The sequence below is a fragment of the Glandiceps talaboti genome, chromosome 16, assembly GCF_964340395.1.
Source record: "Glandiceps talaboti chromosome 16, keGlaTala1.1, whole genome shotgun sequence".
NCBI classification, from domain to species: domain Eukaryota; kingdom Metazoa; phylum Hemichordata; class Enteropneusta; family Spengelidae; genus Glandiceps; species Glandiceps talaboti.
Window position 1 is genome coordinate 6,710,035 of NC_135564.1, and position 15,632 is coordinate 6,725,666.

The 15,632-nt window shown below is 35.9% G+C and overlaps 1 protein-coding gene across 1 annotated transcript; it reads left to right on the forward strand.

Moving 5' to 3' along the window:
* Positions 1 to 2,909: 2,909 nt before the first annotated feature.
* On the forward strand, positions 2,910 to 12,301 carry LOC144447267 (uncharacterized). Its single transcript, XM_078137184.1, has 8 exons — positions 2,910 to 3,126; positions 4,021 to 4,140; positions 4,667 to 4,788; positions 5,139 to 5,265; positions 5,728 to 5,819; positions 6,811 to 7,109; positions 8,325 to 8,493; positions 9,450 to 12,301. The coding sequence occupies exons 1-3, from the start codon at positions 2,963 to 2,965 to the stop codon at positions 4,743 to 4,745; spliced, it is 363 nt and encodes a 120-aa protein (XP_077993310.1). The 5' UTR covers positions 2,910 to 2,962; the 3' UTR covers positions 4,746 to 4,788; positions 5,139 to 5,265; positions 5,728 to 5,819; positions 6,811 to 7,109; positions 8,325 to 8,493; positions 9,450 to 12,301.
* The last annotated feature ends 3,331 nt before the right edge of the window (positions 12,302 to 15,632 follow it).

Sequence of the window (15,632 nt, forward strand, 5' to 3'; positions counted from 1 at the left end):
AATGGTTTATTGACAGTTATATTATTGCTGTAATGATAAAGTGCAAGCGTTGCCTATAATGAGAACAGCGTAAAAATCTAATACACCATTATTGGTTTTTGGTTTGTCACTTAAATGAAATTTCACACCATCTTTACTTATCAACAGGCTGTCGTGTGCTTTGATAGACTGCAGCAGTCAAAAGGCGAAAACTTAATAACGAGTGCTAATCGCATCAAGGTTTTTCCCGCCTAAGTATTGGAGAAGAGATGAGTTTCCTATAGCATGGAGAAAAACTAAGTAGGGTGCTTTGTAGCTAATTATATTAAAGGAGTAAAACTGAATTTTGAATGTAGAATGTAAGTTTTTCAAAATGAACGAAATAAGATCTCTCTCTCTCTCTCTCTCTCTCTCTCTCTCTCTCTCTCTCTCTCTCTCTCTCTCTCTCTCTCTCTCTCTCTCTCTCTCTCTCTCTCTCTCTCATATCTCCAGAATTGATGACAAATGTGCCATAAAGTTTGGTTATCATTTTATATATAGAAACACAGCTTTCGTTCGTACTTTCGTCTTATCATCATAACGTCATCCGTATTAACCGTCACTGATCACGTGACTGAAGATTGTCAATATTCTTAATGCTAGTAATTCAAACAATAGTTGAAGACTACATACAGACATCCGTGCATTAAGAATTTTTCGAAGGAAATATTTTATTTGTCGATTTTAAACACTTTCCTGTAATGTATTCCCTATTGTTAAAAGCTACTTCATTTTCTTTACTTGGAATTTACTCGAGTGAAATCAGTGAAACTGCTTTAATTTTGGTCTCCTAGGCACGATGCACAAATTGGCGTCTAGCTGTAGTATACTAGTATTATATATGATATAGTTAAAGGCCCATGTTTCAATCCTAGGTTCTCGCACCAAAGTTATTTTTTTAGAAGAACCATGGGATTTCATATGTTCATCCTTTTCTTCATGACCAGCTCTTTCTCTAGGTCTGCCACACAACAATAGTTGAAGACTACATACAGACATGCATTAAATTTTTTTTTTCAAAATATTTTATTTGTCAACTTTAAACACTTTCCTGTAATTTATTCCCTACTGTTAAAAAGCTACTTCATTTTCGTTACTTGTAATACCTATATTATAACCTGGGCCTGTAACTATGTGCTTTGATGAACACTCTGGTTCTAGTTCAAGGGTCAAGGTTATCCATATAAATATTATTAGCAAAATATCATATGACACTGCAGCATACAATATATATTTAATTGCCTCGACTTCTCTGACAAAGTTTATATACCTATACGGCAATCAAATTAGACTATGTACTGCACAATGCAAGGATAATTGTTATTCTGTTATGCTAATTACAGTCATGCGTATTAGTCTGTTTTTCAAATTTATCAGTAAAATGAAGACACTTATTTTGAACATTCATCAAGCTCGTATTTTGAACTATATTGAATCGATAATGTTCCCCCAAAAATATTTACTTACAAAAAGAGGAGAATATTTTTGAACTAATCGGTTGAAATATATAGGTACTTTACTGAGGACTAGAAGACGTAGGAAGAAGTTGAGCCACTCGGAGTAATGTTTAATTCATATGATTCAAACGACGCCTGAAACTTGAGTTAATTTTAGAAACAAATGTTCCACGAAAGCTTGAACGCATGCGCAAGTGAATTCAAATCTCTGTCTTGCAGTTACATCAACACGTTGCTTCATCGAAGTTGTTCTCGTCTTTCTGAACTTTGGAAGATTTGAAATCCTAATGTCATTAAATCAGTCAAAAGATGACGTCACCTGCTGCCCTTTTTGCGTTGGCACCACTTTCCTGAAGTTCTCTCCACTTCTTTTCTAGTAACTAGCTAGAAGACACATTTTATGCGAGGATGACGGACGCGTTTGTCCCGATGGAGATTGGAAGTCAGTGCTCGCCGGAATGAATTTTCTGAATGGCCCCGCGTAAGGTAATCGGGACCATGCACTCGACATGGTGGACAGCGCCATCTGTTGTTGAAATATAGCAACGTCTATGTCATTGGTGAATGATCGCTTCCACTTTGTACGTCGATTTTGAAACCAGACTTTCACCTGTTCGTGAGTGAATGAAAATTGAATTATTGAATCTAAGAAGTATAAATTTGTTATTATCAAGGAATAAATAAGCTACTTTTTCGCAAATGGAAATTTAAAACTGACCAATTCTTATGAATAATGATCAAAGTCAGACTGATGTGCGCGCGCTTCTTGAGATTTTGGAAGTATGACTTTAATTGATTGTGACAATAATATCAGCAAACCAAAGAGTGCTTTTTGCAGTCGTTCCCATATGACCATTGGAATTCAACGAAAATCATAATACTCATAGATCAAACATTTGACAATTTCTTACGTCACGTACTGCAAGCATGAACGTTATCAGAAATGTACGCGCCAAAACTTTGAGTACAAAACTGACAAAAAGATATGTAATTTTGTTGTGTTATCAACGAATTTCATGGTCGAATCGTTCATCACATTGCAATGGGCATGTGAGAATGATTTCAAACACATTGCCCAAGAAATCATTGCTCTACATAACCCTCAAAGTATGTACATAATATATGACGATAATGATAGTGATTGATACTGGACCTGGTCTAATATTAAAGGGACATGGTCTGCAACTTTTGCGTATTTCTTTGCATTTTTGTTTCCTTTTTAAAGGTTACTTATATTATACCACTTACTGTAACTTGTCTAAACAGCGGTTAGTCACTGGCAAACCTGTACGCAATAAACTGCTGTGATACGATATCTGATTAAATGGTACGTTTTTTTAATCGACCCCTGACCCCGTTCAAACCAGTAACATCGATGTTCAAACGCGAGAATTTGACCCGGTCACCTAACGGTTTTGGTTTGAACGCAAATATGCGCATGCGCACTCACTACGACCTCTTCAACATGGCAGACACCAACAGTACAGATGCAAGGTCGTCCAACTCTTACGGATTCAGCCAGGAAACGAAGGAAAACAAAATCGTCCATCGGCAAAATAAATATATTTGGACAGATCGACCGCTGGAAAGCACTGAAAGAGGCAAATTCGCTACAATTTCACTGGAAAGTCTCGGAGTTTCTTTTAGACTGGTAAGTATATAGAGCTGTAACTAGTGCAAGTACATACGCATTTCCTGTCTGTGAATGAACAGCTGGGTTGTGTTTACATTCGTGTATTGATGCATTTGTTGAAATTTAGCGAGTATATCACTCACATGCAAGGGTATTTTAGAATTGAAATCTTTAACGCAGATACAGTGAATAGTTGTTTGTTTGTGACACCACATTTACGTTTATGACATTGGCGAAAAAGCATGAATATTTGTTTGTTTGTGACACCACATTTATGTTTATGACATTGGCGAAAGCATGGCGCTATAACGCTCGTATACTTTTAGTAGTAGTTATGGTACGACTAAAATACACACAGCTGCAAACCTGTGATGTTTTGTCTTTGTAAAATGATGACCCGTTGTTTATGTAACTACTAATTGTGGTAAAATTGGTGACAGGCTGTCCAAACCACAATGGACAATACTGCATTCTCACAGTTGTATGTACGGTAGAGTTGATGTTCTATCTTGCTAGTATAGCTTGTAAGAATGATAAAGACAACAACCACCATTGTAGTGTACTATTCTTATTTTGATCATAGTACAATACTATAGCATACATTGATGTTTTATATGAACAATAACTTTGAGTTTTAGAAATACAAAAAATGTAGTATTAGTGCACCAATATTTTGCTATCACTACAGTTTTTAATACTCCAAAACTCAAATTCTGGAAGAAGGTAATTTTGGTGTGTTTACTTGACACCACTCTAGAGCTACACGTAAATGTTAGTTTTGAAAATTACGAGTCTAACGTTGGTATATGTGCTTATTTTCCTTCCCTAAACATTTCAATATTTTCTGTTTTTTGGGGTTTTGTTTTTCTAAATGTCTAATGTATTATTGTGATTGTTTCCAATTTTACATAGGTACTATGATCATCAACCCAGTAAAGGCAGAGTACTTGCTGAGGGAAAAGATACATCACAGCCAGTAGCCAGTACTTCCCAAGCTACTACAGGAAGAGTTGGCCAATTTCAACAGATCAAGTATGTATAGAGAATATGAATCATAATTTTGATTTTAAATTATTACACAAACTATTCTGCCATTTATTATCTAACCATTATTCTATGCATAAAACTGAAAGTTACAACCATGTAGTTTAATAAAACCATGCACAGTTTTTAATAACTGTATGAACAGTATGTTTATTGTATTCAGAAGCAACCATAATATATTGTAAAGTGAGGAAAACATTTCTTTACATGTAATTTAATGTTTTATTTTTATCAATCACATTTTATAAATATTGCTGACTCATATCTTACTAACTTTTTGTATTTACACAAAGCTATGGCACTCAGAACATTAGAGTAAATACAATGTAATATTGAATTTGTTTGTACATTTTTGCAAATCATGTACAGTTTCTTTCAAACCATATTGATATCTTTTTATCATTGTTAATGTGTACATTATACTCTACATTTAAAAAAAATAGACATATTTCATTTTTGAATTGGCTACCAACAATATTACTATTATAGTGTGTGCATTTTGTGCTCATTGTAGAAGTGGACGCACAGTGCCTCAAACATCAACACAACAACTGGTCACTGAGGTGAAGGTGTGCAGATGTTGGGTCAAATGAGTGGTCCAGATATGTCTAAATTTTTATCAATGGAATCTGATAGGTAAGATTTCTAGTTATACATAACATATGACATACAAATGTACAATGTATTGTTGTCAAATATTTCTGTTGCTTTCCCATGTTATCAATAACAGACCACTTTGTCCAAAATATCACTGGCATGAACAGTTATCAGACTTAATATTCTTAGTAATTTACTAGCCATGTTGTGGGTTTGCATTTCGCAAGGAGGCAGTTTAGACGTGTATGTGGGCATTAAAAAAATTCTGGCTGTTACATGTATTCGTAATATGACTATTTGGATCAAGTCATACATGTAGCTGTGAACACGACTACAGGTTGACCAATGTTTGTTGCATCATTGAACATTTGGTTTTCTTTCCTTCACAGGGGTTCTATCATGTCAGGAATTAATGTGTTATATCAGAAATCACCTGTAGTAGTACAGTTGTGAATCCTCCATCAAGAATGTACACCTGACTGCAACTTCCTCCAAGGCACAAGCACAAAGTGAAAGGTACATAATTTATGATGATCAATTGCATTTCATATCGTACATATGTGGAAATACATGTACATTGTAGATACTGGTAAAATACATACAAATGGTAATGATTATTTTAACATTCATAGCGAACATGAACATGTTATATTTATTGGTCATACAACATGGATGTGCTTCTTTGTGTTTTTACCCTGTTCCTCATGTCTCACAAATTCTGTATTTTACCTACAGCACCTGTCGAACACAAAGTGCAAGTGCAAGATTATGTCAGAATCATTCATTGATCCATTTGAGGAAGTACTCACATGATTGCTTACCACATGATGTACAAGCTTGCGTTACATCAGATTCATTGCAGATTACATGGTTATACTTGCCAAATAGTTTGTTGTGTCTAGTTGTACATACAAAGAACTGGTACTAGGAATGTGTCATTATGTTACATATCTGTTTTATTTCATTTATCACTAACAGGTTTCTTTGAAACATGCTGAGAGTAATGACTTAGAAGAGTCCGGTGAAGAAGATTCAGACTAGTATGAACCAAGCTTCAATATAACTATGCTGTGAGTATATGTACATTGTATGAAATTTATTTTGATATTGACAGTGTACGTGTACATACAGTGATGTGGTGGAGTAGAGTGAATGTATTTGTTACTGCGTATCAATTGATTGATTATTATTTGGTTGAATGATCAATCTTTGTGGTGCAATATGACTTATTTTATGTTGGATATTGATCAATTCACTCATTGAGTTTTGTGGCGATATAAAACTCACTACAATTCTGCCAATACGTTTTCGGAGACAAATGTTGACACGTAGGAGATTTTGAGGTAGTCTACAAAGATATCATGATGAGACGACGCATCGATTAGCTGAACAATCTAGACTGCATCATTATTTTCGACATGTTTTGATGCGTTTTAAGAGTCACAGTTCAAGATCAGACGCCTTCTTACTATCCATGATTGCTTGTGTTACTTCTGATGACCAGTTCACTCCTTGTTGCGGCCATGTTTGCGAATGACTATCTTAAATTCTTAGTCGCTAGGCTCATGGGTCACTTTGACAATGGTAACATGGTCAACATATACTGTAGGTGAGGGTGTCATCTGAGACAAGGTATGCTTTCACACTGCCTTTAGCACCTTCTTCAACTGTTTGTCTAGTGTAATAAAGCAAACTGTTATTGTGAGTGATCTCTCGCCAATTATGAAATTAATGGTGTTTTAATTTAGATCAGAGGAGAAGAATGGATATGGCATCTTTATTTAGTCAATAAAGAGAGAATTACATACAACTGAAAGAGAGAAAAGTAGATAGGAAAAGAGAACTAAATGAGTGACTTGATCAATATCACACACAAAATAATTTTTATTGCACCACAAAAATTGATCATTCAATCAATCAATCATTCAACCAAATAATAAATCAATCAATAAAACGATCGATCAGTTGATCTATGGATCAAACAATTACATGTTCGCTGCCCCTGTGGTTAGTGTTAGAGGGTGATTCACAAGATAAATAATAATTGTCAATATTTTGTAGGGATGATGGACATATAGAGCCAGATGATGAAGATGCTGATGTTGATATTGACAGTAAGTGACAATAAAGATGAAAGTCTTGACAGTACTAATAACACAAGTCAAGTTCAAGGAATTCAACATGTTCAAAGTGATGAGGACAAAGATTCTTTGCTCAGTGATACTATGGATTGTGCCTTGTGTATCTGAAGCAGTTACTCAGCTCAAGCCAGAGTTTCCTTGGTGTGCACAGTAGCTGACTGCAATGGTGAAATCAATATTTCTAATGAATTCGTTGGTTCTGCCTTATACTTGAAGTGGGTGAGTATATTGGAGGAATGACAACCATGTAATATTCATGGTGATCTATATTTCAATCACCGATATGATGTTGACTTGGGTTTTGATACTACACCATCCTAATATACTGGAGTGCTTTAAGAAATTGAAAGGTATGAATGAAACCTATCACATTCTCAATATGTGTATAGGACAGATACCAATGATCAAAGTGTACATACTTTTGGCATTTTACCAATCTTTGTTAAAACCATGGAAATGAATGTATTTTTGAAAAAGATCACAAGTGGTTTTGTTTCAGTTTTGAAAGCAGCATTCCTATTGAGCTACATCAGGCACTGTACTCTATTCAGTAGTCAAATCACCCTACTAGTACTAACGTTGATATAGTCCTTGTGTTTATGCTGTGATCGCATGCTTGACTTCATCCCTACTGACGTAGATATAATCATGTGTTTAGGTTGTGATCACATGCTTGAATTCATCCCAAAATTGTAAAAAATATTGTGTTTAGCATTACTGTAACACGCTTGATTGGAAAGTATTGAATAATCATGTGTTCTAGCTATCATTACTAGTTAAACCTTTGATGCTATTTTCAAGTTATTGACCGTGTCAATTTTAGACCATTACTGCATGCTCCATAACCAAACAAAGAAATAAAATTAAATTGTATGTTTTCTGTGTACCATGTACCAATAAGTACAGCTAAAATGATGTAGGCTTGGTGTTTCACTCATGTGAAATAACTGTTAAATGCACACCCTCAGACAGCTTGTAATGTAAAAGAAATAATTACATAGGTGCTGTGCAGTGTGATGTAGAAGTAGTCAAGTTGAAATGTAGATTATCAGTTAGAAAATAAACAACTGCAGCCATTAAAAACCATCATGTGTAATGTTTTCACTAGAAGCCTGCTTTTACTACACTGTGAAAGAATAGCAATACTAAGGATCCTACTGTGTTGTTGTCTCTGTTATTGTTAGTGTAGAGTTTAACTATGTCTAGTTCTGTGTCAAAAACATAATTTTCCATGAGTGAATCACCAAGCCTATGTTATTTTAGCTGTAAATCAATGTGATATAACAAAGCCAATAAAGGTTGTTGTGTTGTGTTTCTTATTCTCACAGAAATGTCAAGCTGAACATGTTGAGTATGCATGGTGCTCACAGCCAATTTTGAATAGGCACTTCCATAGTGGAGACCTTATATACTGTTCTGTGTATTTGTTTTCAGGACAACTTCAGACCTGGAATTCACCAACATACATTGAATGATTGATGTATGCATCTAAGCACTCAGCAAATACACCACCCGTTTACAGGGCAAGAAACTTGCTTGCAGCTCTAGATCACAATGTACATGTTGACAGAGATTTACTGAGGACAAGGGAAGGAGTGATTCGGTAACAATAAATAGTTCTCTTTTAATATAAACATATATACATGTATCAGAAATATACTTAGTACATATTAGGTAAATCATGTCAAAGGAAGAACATTGGATGAAGTCTAAACTGGTACAATATTTCAATACAAAAATTATCCAGTCTAGTTAACCACTAAGACAGAAATATAGAGTCTCATCAATGTCAAAAAGTGTATTCAAAATGATACACACACACACACACACACACACACACACACACACACTACTATAATGAACATAGATTACAACACTATTTGACCAAGCAGCATATCACAAGCTGTGCTGAACTACCCACTTGTGATGAGTTTTTCTGTTGAAATGTACAAGTCTATCATGTAATCACTATAATAAAAAAATGTCAATCATGTAAATTTGGCTACACTCAAACATGGCTTTCTACTTGACACAACACCAAGTATGCACAGAGTTAACATTTTTCTAAGTGAAGCTGTTAGTTTTGTGTGTGTGTGTGTGTGTGTGTGTGTGTGCGTGTGTGTGTGTGTGTGTGTGTGTGATATGTGTAGTAGAATAACTAAGGCAATAATCAAATCTGTTATAATAATCACCAGGGAGGGAAAGATTTGTAGATATGTTTTGAACAGCTGGTGAAAGGCAAACTCGGAAGGCTGAGAGATTAGTGTTGAATGATACACCAAATTATAGTAGCATGCCTGCAGCACTGAGTCTGCAACTTTAGTAACTCCTATCTACTGTCCTGCTAGTAATACATTATATGACAAGCATACAGGTATGTATTTTTGTAATGTTATTTGTTTAGGTGTGGCTAATAGAATAAACTGCAAATAGCACAAGCAGGATAGTAGACACTAGCAAAATTGTAAATCAAGTGCCATACACAGGCTAAAACTGCATTAACATGAATGCTTATTGTAACAACAAATTTTGTCTCTTTTCCTGTATTATGAATTTTAGCCACCACAGAGTATTCCAAAAAAAAAAGAGTTGTAGATGGGCTATCACACCTCTCAAAGTGGAGAAAACATACCCACATTTGCTTGCCTTGAAGAAACTAATAGTGGACACAAGACTACTTGACTGACAAGGAATGAAGCAAAGGAAGGAACTGGAAGCCAGTGACCCTAGATGACTGTCAAGAAATCTTGCTCCCATATCTCCACCCCCAACAGCATCATTGGTAGAAATGCAAGTGTCGAGGCGACCTTGATTCACTATGCATTCACTGAAGTCTGGATTGTCTAAATCCAGTGTATGTTAAGAATGGGTCAGGGTATCTGTCCCTTATCACCCAGACACAACAGCTTGGAACAACAACATGGTTGCCAACCCCTAGTCTACCATGTTGCCAAAGAACAAAATTTGTGTAAGCAGCATGCTGTTGGCATCATTGTTATCTTCAACATCATCTACTGCAAAAATTCTTGTCGCCATCTTCTGGCTATTGCTAGAACAGCCTCATTTGGTACAAGAAAATTAAAGTCCTGTAAAGGAAAAATAGGTCTTTTTTTAGTTTATATGGAGGACAATGTCTAAAATCATGAGTTATATGGTATGAAATAGGACATTTTGAAAGGAAGAATAGTGCAGTTCTTTTGATTTTCAACTTTATAGCAATAAGTGAATCCATCCATAATGCTGCATATACTTCATGTACATGTTTATTTGTTACATTTAATACATTTATGCAAACTTTGGTTTGTGTAATCTTCATAAACCATTCAATTGATCCAGTTTGATTTGTTTAGATGTGTTATTTTGGTTGAATCACAGTTCCAATGTTATCATCTGCTGTCATTTGTGATGTAACCAGAGACTACTATTCATTTGTCATTACAGTTACTTTTAAATGACAGGAGTTCATGAAGGTACTTCTAATTTAGCATGATTGTGAAAAGGTGCATGGCTGTCATGCAGCATTCAAAGGGACACGGCCGCTCACAGTATGATAATAATTTTTAGGAAGTGAGGCCCAAATTTTTTCTGATGTCTTGTCAGTATTTTCTAGGGTGTACTGCAATGGGCCATACCATGTATCATCACGATATGATTACCAACAGGTTGTGACATCACGGGACATACTAAGGGAGCCATCAGTATTTACAGGTAGGGTAGGGCCAAAGGAATCAGGGGGTGGGTCACATTTTACAAACCTGTTCTTGGGGGTCATATTTTGGATAGTAATGTTTAGGGGAGGGTCACATTTTACAATATGTAGTTTTGTGACCAAATTTAAGATTCAATGATTGTCAATTTGTTTTGTGTGTTTTGAGATGTAAAAGTGAGATGAACACTCATCATTTACTTTTACGAGTCTTTTACATGCCAAAGTACAAATACATATAATGTAAGAAAATTGTCTATAAAATGATGCATTTTATTGATTGTACCATCTCACCTTATCACTCACAATGCAAAAAGCACTGGCAACTATGACAGTGTTGTTACATATGGTAACTTTGTGATCACCAATATTAGTGCTCTCAGAACTGATACCACAAAATTAGTGTTGAATCAAAGCTTTTGTATCGCTTGATCTTTCGTATGAGTGCTTGAGCATGACAATATGATAGTTCAAAAGAAAACAACAAGGATCATGGGACGAGTTGATATCTGTCCGAAAACAGAGTCTGTCCAAAAACTGCAACAGTGAGTGTATACATATAATGGGAAGATTGATTAACATTCAGTTTATGGAATTGTCATGGGGAGGGTCATGTTTTACAAAATGGGACAAAGGGGAGGGTCACTTTTTACAAATGGGGGGAGGAGGGTCATGTTTTACTTAACAGATCATGTGTGATTTCCTCTGGCCCTTCACCCTGTCAATACTGAAGGCTCCCTAATTTGGGAAGCTTGTATGTACAGATCCTTAATAAGCTGTACCACTCCACCTTGTTTCACATTTCTTTGGGACAGGTACAAACAGCCCATAGTAGTACAGTGCTAACAAGATGTCGGTGAAAATGTGGGATTTGCTTCTAAGAAATATTGTTAATGTATGTAGAAATTTCCATTAGATACTAATGAATCCAGAGTTCATGAACATCTATGCTCAAATGTAGCATAGTCTTCATAAATTGTGAATGTGTGTTTGTCTCTTGATATCAGAATAGTTGTTTCCTGTACATTGTATGCATGGTTCCTAATCTAATTCAAGGCCTTGATAACTTATGACTTACAGTAAAAAACTTGGATATCACATTGAGAATGTACATTTACTTTCGTTTCAATTTTATTGTCACTAGAGGTCCAGTGGAGGTCATAATACAAATATTGAAATAGTGCTTGTAGCTGATTAACAACCTGTAATACTAAAACTGTAAACAACACAGAATAGTAAATGTAGATCGAGATGAAAACATCACTAACTGTAACTGAAATGTTTTTTTTTTGATTGGACAGCCCACGATTAGAAATCAGTAACATTGTTTTCATCCAAGCAGTACAGTATTAGGTTGAAATTGTGATGTCATTGGATAACTACAATTGTAACAACAGATTATTTGGTTTGGATTTATAGTGTGTGTACAGATACTGTATGTTTCACCACCTGTGATTGTATAGTGGTCATTAGGGTGGACAATATCATTAGGAAGTCATTACATCTAACAAAAATATGGACAACAAACATTTCAGAAGCTGCTAGTGCAGCTTTGAAAGAAGCGTTTGTGAGATGTGAATAATGTCATGTTCATTCTGTGGTCAGCTATTAAATATATATGTACTCATAGACCCTTGAGGTTCTATGATGTACTATTGTTAAAAATGAACATATGTTCTTACTTCCATTCTTTGTTGTCTGTCTTGTAATTGGTTGTCAATATCGCCAATGGTAGGCATACTACCTTCCCTAACCCTACCCTGTTACCCCTTCCTGTCCTGCATACAGCACCCTCTTCCAAACCACTAAAACTAGCCTGAAGAAAGAAAAGTAGCACTTACATACATACATACATACATACACACATACATACATACATACATACATACATACATACATACATACATACATACATACATACATACATACATACATACATGTTGTGTATGTGTAATAATAATGTTCTTATATAGTGCTTTCACACTACATGCTCAAAGTGCTTTAATTATTACCCCTGGCTCGGAAACGGCACAGCGGCCCTTTAGTCTTCCTCAACTCCCTGGGGAGCATACAATCCATTGCAGCCATTTAAGCGCATAGGATTAAAGCCTTCACATTGCAACCTACATCCTACCAGGTCCCCAGTTATACAGCTGGTTTGACTGAGGCACAGTCATGGTTCAAATCTTGCCCAAGGACTTTAGCCACTCAAAAATAAACAGCAGGCAGCAACAGGGCTCGAACCTGCAATCTGTAGATTTCAAGCCACACTAACCATTCACCCATCATGACTCCACAAAGTGTGTTTGTATATATGTGTGAGTCTATGGGGGGGGGGGGCATGGAAAAATAAAGTACTTGCAGGGGGGGGGCATCAATTTTTCCCAAGTTTTTGTGGGGGGGGGGGGCTTGAAAAAAATACACAAGGCAAAGTGGAAAGTTGAAGTAAAATCTGGACACTCCCTTATGTACTTTATTACATGTATTTACTTGAAGATAATGAAACAATACATATATTTTGCATACATTTGATAATGGACAGATTAAAGGAAAATAAAAAAAAAATTTGGAATAGTATGGGACCTATCAATGAGTATCATGACACACATTGGGGAAATAATCAATACAATGCACAAAAATTGCAGCCAAAAAAGTTGCATTCTTGCATTTATTTCAAATGGAAGTTTCCTGAAACACAATTGTATTTGTAAATTCTGGTTCGATTTGTCGGCAAAAGTAATGCTTTCTGCTCGTTAAATGTCCCAAATAACTTTGACCTTCACACAACGCAATTGTTTTTGTACTTTGATGGCCATAAAACTTGGTTTGTGCAAACAAATCACCAGTTTATTAGATCTAGAGCCCATGCCATCACGATGTCACACACAATAAAGATTTTACTATTTGCACAAATCGTCTACATATTCTCATCAAGCGATGACACATTTACAGATTTGCAATATGTGGTGGAAAGATCTCGAAAACACTGGTTAGAAACACGTGTATTTGTTTATATACTTACATCTGACATGGCTGGGTCACGTTCCGATCCTGGGCCGGCCGGGCATAGGTCACCGAGCTAGGTCACCGCATAAATTACTTCTGCGCATGCTCATTACATGTGGTTGTCAGGTGATCGATTCTGAACGTTTTGAATCATGGCGGGTCATACATATTCTGCCGTGGGGTCAACTCAAACTTTATCGCTCAGAAACAACGCCGGAAGATGAATTTTCATACAATTCACGTCATGTATCCTTTTTACACTTGTACTAGAGTAGTTTTGCGTAAGTATTTAATGTGCATCGAAATAATGTAAAAGCATTCAGTTGCAGACCAAGTAACTTTAACGACATGTAAATTTAAAAGCACGCCCGAGCTTTTTTACGGCAGCGGTACAAATGACTCGGTCCATTTCGCTATTGGCGAACCAGAGACTGTCAAAGTTTCGGTCCATCGTATTTGTGACTTTGCTTGTCTAGGTATCTAATTGAAACCATCCTCGTAAACCAGAACTGTTATTTCTTCCGCGACACTGCGAAATAAAGGTGCGTCTTAGACGGTGCCGTAAAAGAGGCTGTGGTTTATTACGATAATTCAAACTTCCCAACTGTCAAGAAAACGCCTGCTATTATCTTAGTGTTTCAGGTAACTATATTTTTGATGATGTGGCACCGTCACTGTAGATAGTGTATGCGACTGTACGTGTGCCCAAACCATATGAAGAATTTGATTAGAACGTAACCAAAATTGTCTTCTTACGACGAAAGGGGGCGCTCTAACGAAGAACGTGTACTCACCTGGTTTTCGGATAGGTCCAACTTTTCCGATAATTCTAATCTCTTGGCCACTGTCAAATATTTCTGTTGTTGAAATTCGTTTTCAAGTGTCTTTAACTGGTCTTTCGTATAAGCTGTCCGAGGACGTCGACTTTTATTTTTACGCTTGTGAGGAGAGGGCATTGGAGACTGTGACCCTGTATGATGACAAACAAACAAAACACAACGCAACAAACTATGAATATATTATTAATTTACTGCATATTAAGTTATGACAGTATCTACTACCGGTAAAATTGCAAAAATTTAAATTAAAAGTTGAAATATTATACAATTCCGACGCCATGCAGTTAGGATATTAGGATCAAAATATAAGTAATACTATAAAAAACGGTTGTCTGGAAACAGATAGAAACAGTTTGTCGAGAACAAAATGGCCCTTATTTGCTGTTCATTTTAGACAGCACTAAAGCAGTTATCTGTTTCATATGCGCACGTGTAAGGACACCCAAACAAAACAAAGTGAACCCTAACGTCATTTAGCAACTATATTTCCTAGATAATGAAAATGTGTATGCAAAGGAAAATTACGTTTTGACATCATTACGACACTGTCTTCAGAAATGGGTTTATGTATCTGACCATAGATTGCAAGGATTTATCAAAGTTAACAGTTCACTTTATGTTTTTCCGTAGTAACACCAGAACGCCAATAACTAAAAAATATATGTTAATGGGTTGCGTAAGATCAAAAATGATTTTCAGTTAGTCCTAATCCCTTCCTTCCGAAAGGAAATAATTTTGCGTTCTATGCTTGGATGTGTCAATCTCAGACTGATCCCGAGGGGAAATCACAATAACTAGATGAAAAACTGACATTTTGAACATGTGGTCCTTCTCCCAGTCAACCCACAGCATATTCTATATATTAGTTTTAGTAACTTCCTACATAAATTTCCTCAACGGTGACAGACAGAAACAATAGTTCTGTCTTGAGTATATAAATGGCGATTTCTAAATGAACGAACAAAAAAATTAACATTCACACCAGTAGTCTATCTGTCGTCAGAAATTTCCCGCGCGACATATGTGTGTAACGAAAACCTATATTTCATCCTGCAGCTGACAATCCAATATTTCCAGGTGGATACTTCATTAACGGCGATGAAAGTTACTTGACATATGCAGAAGTGAAAACAATCCTAGCTTTATTTCTATCATTTCAAAAGTTCAAAAAACAACATTTTCATATGGCAG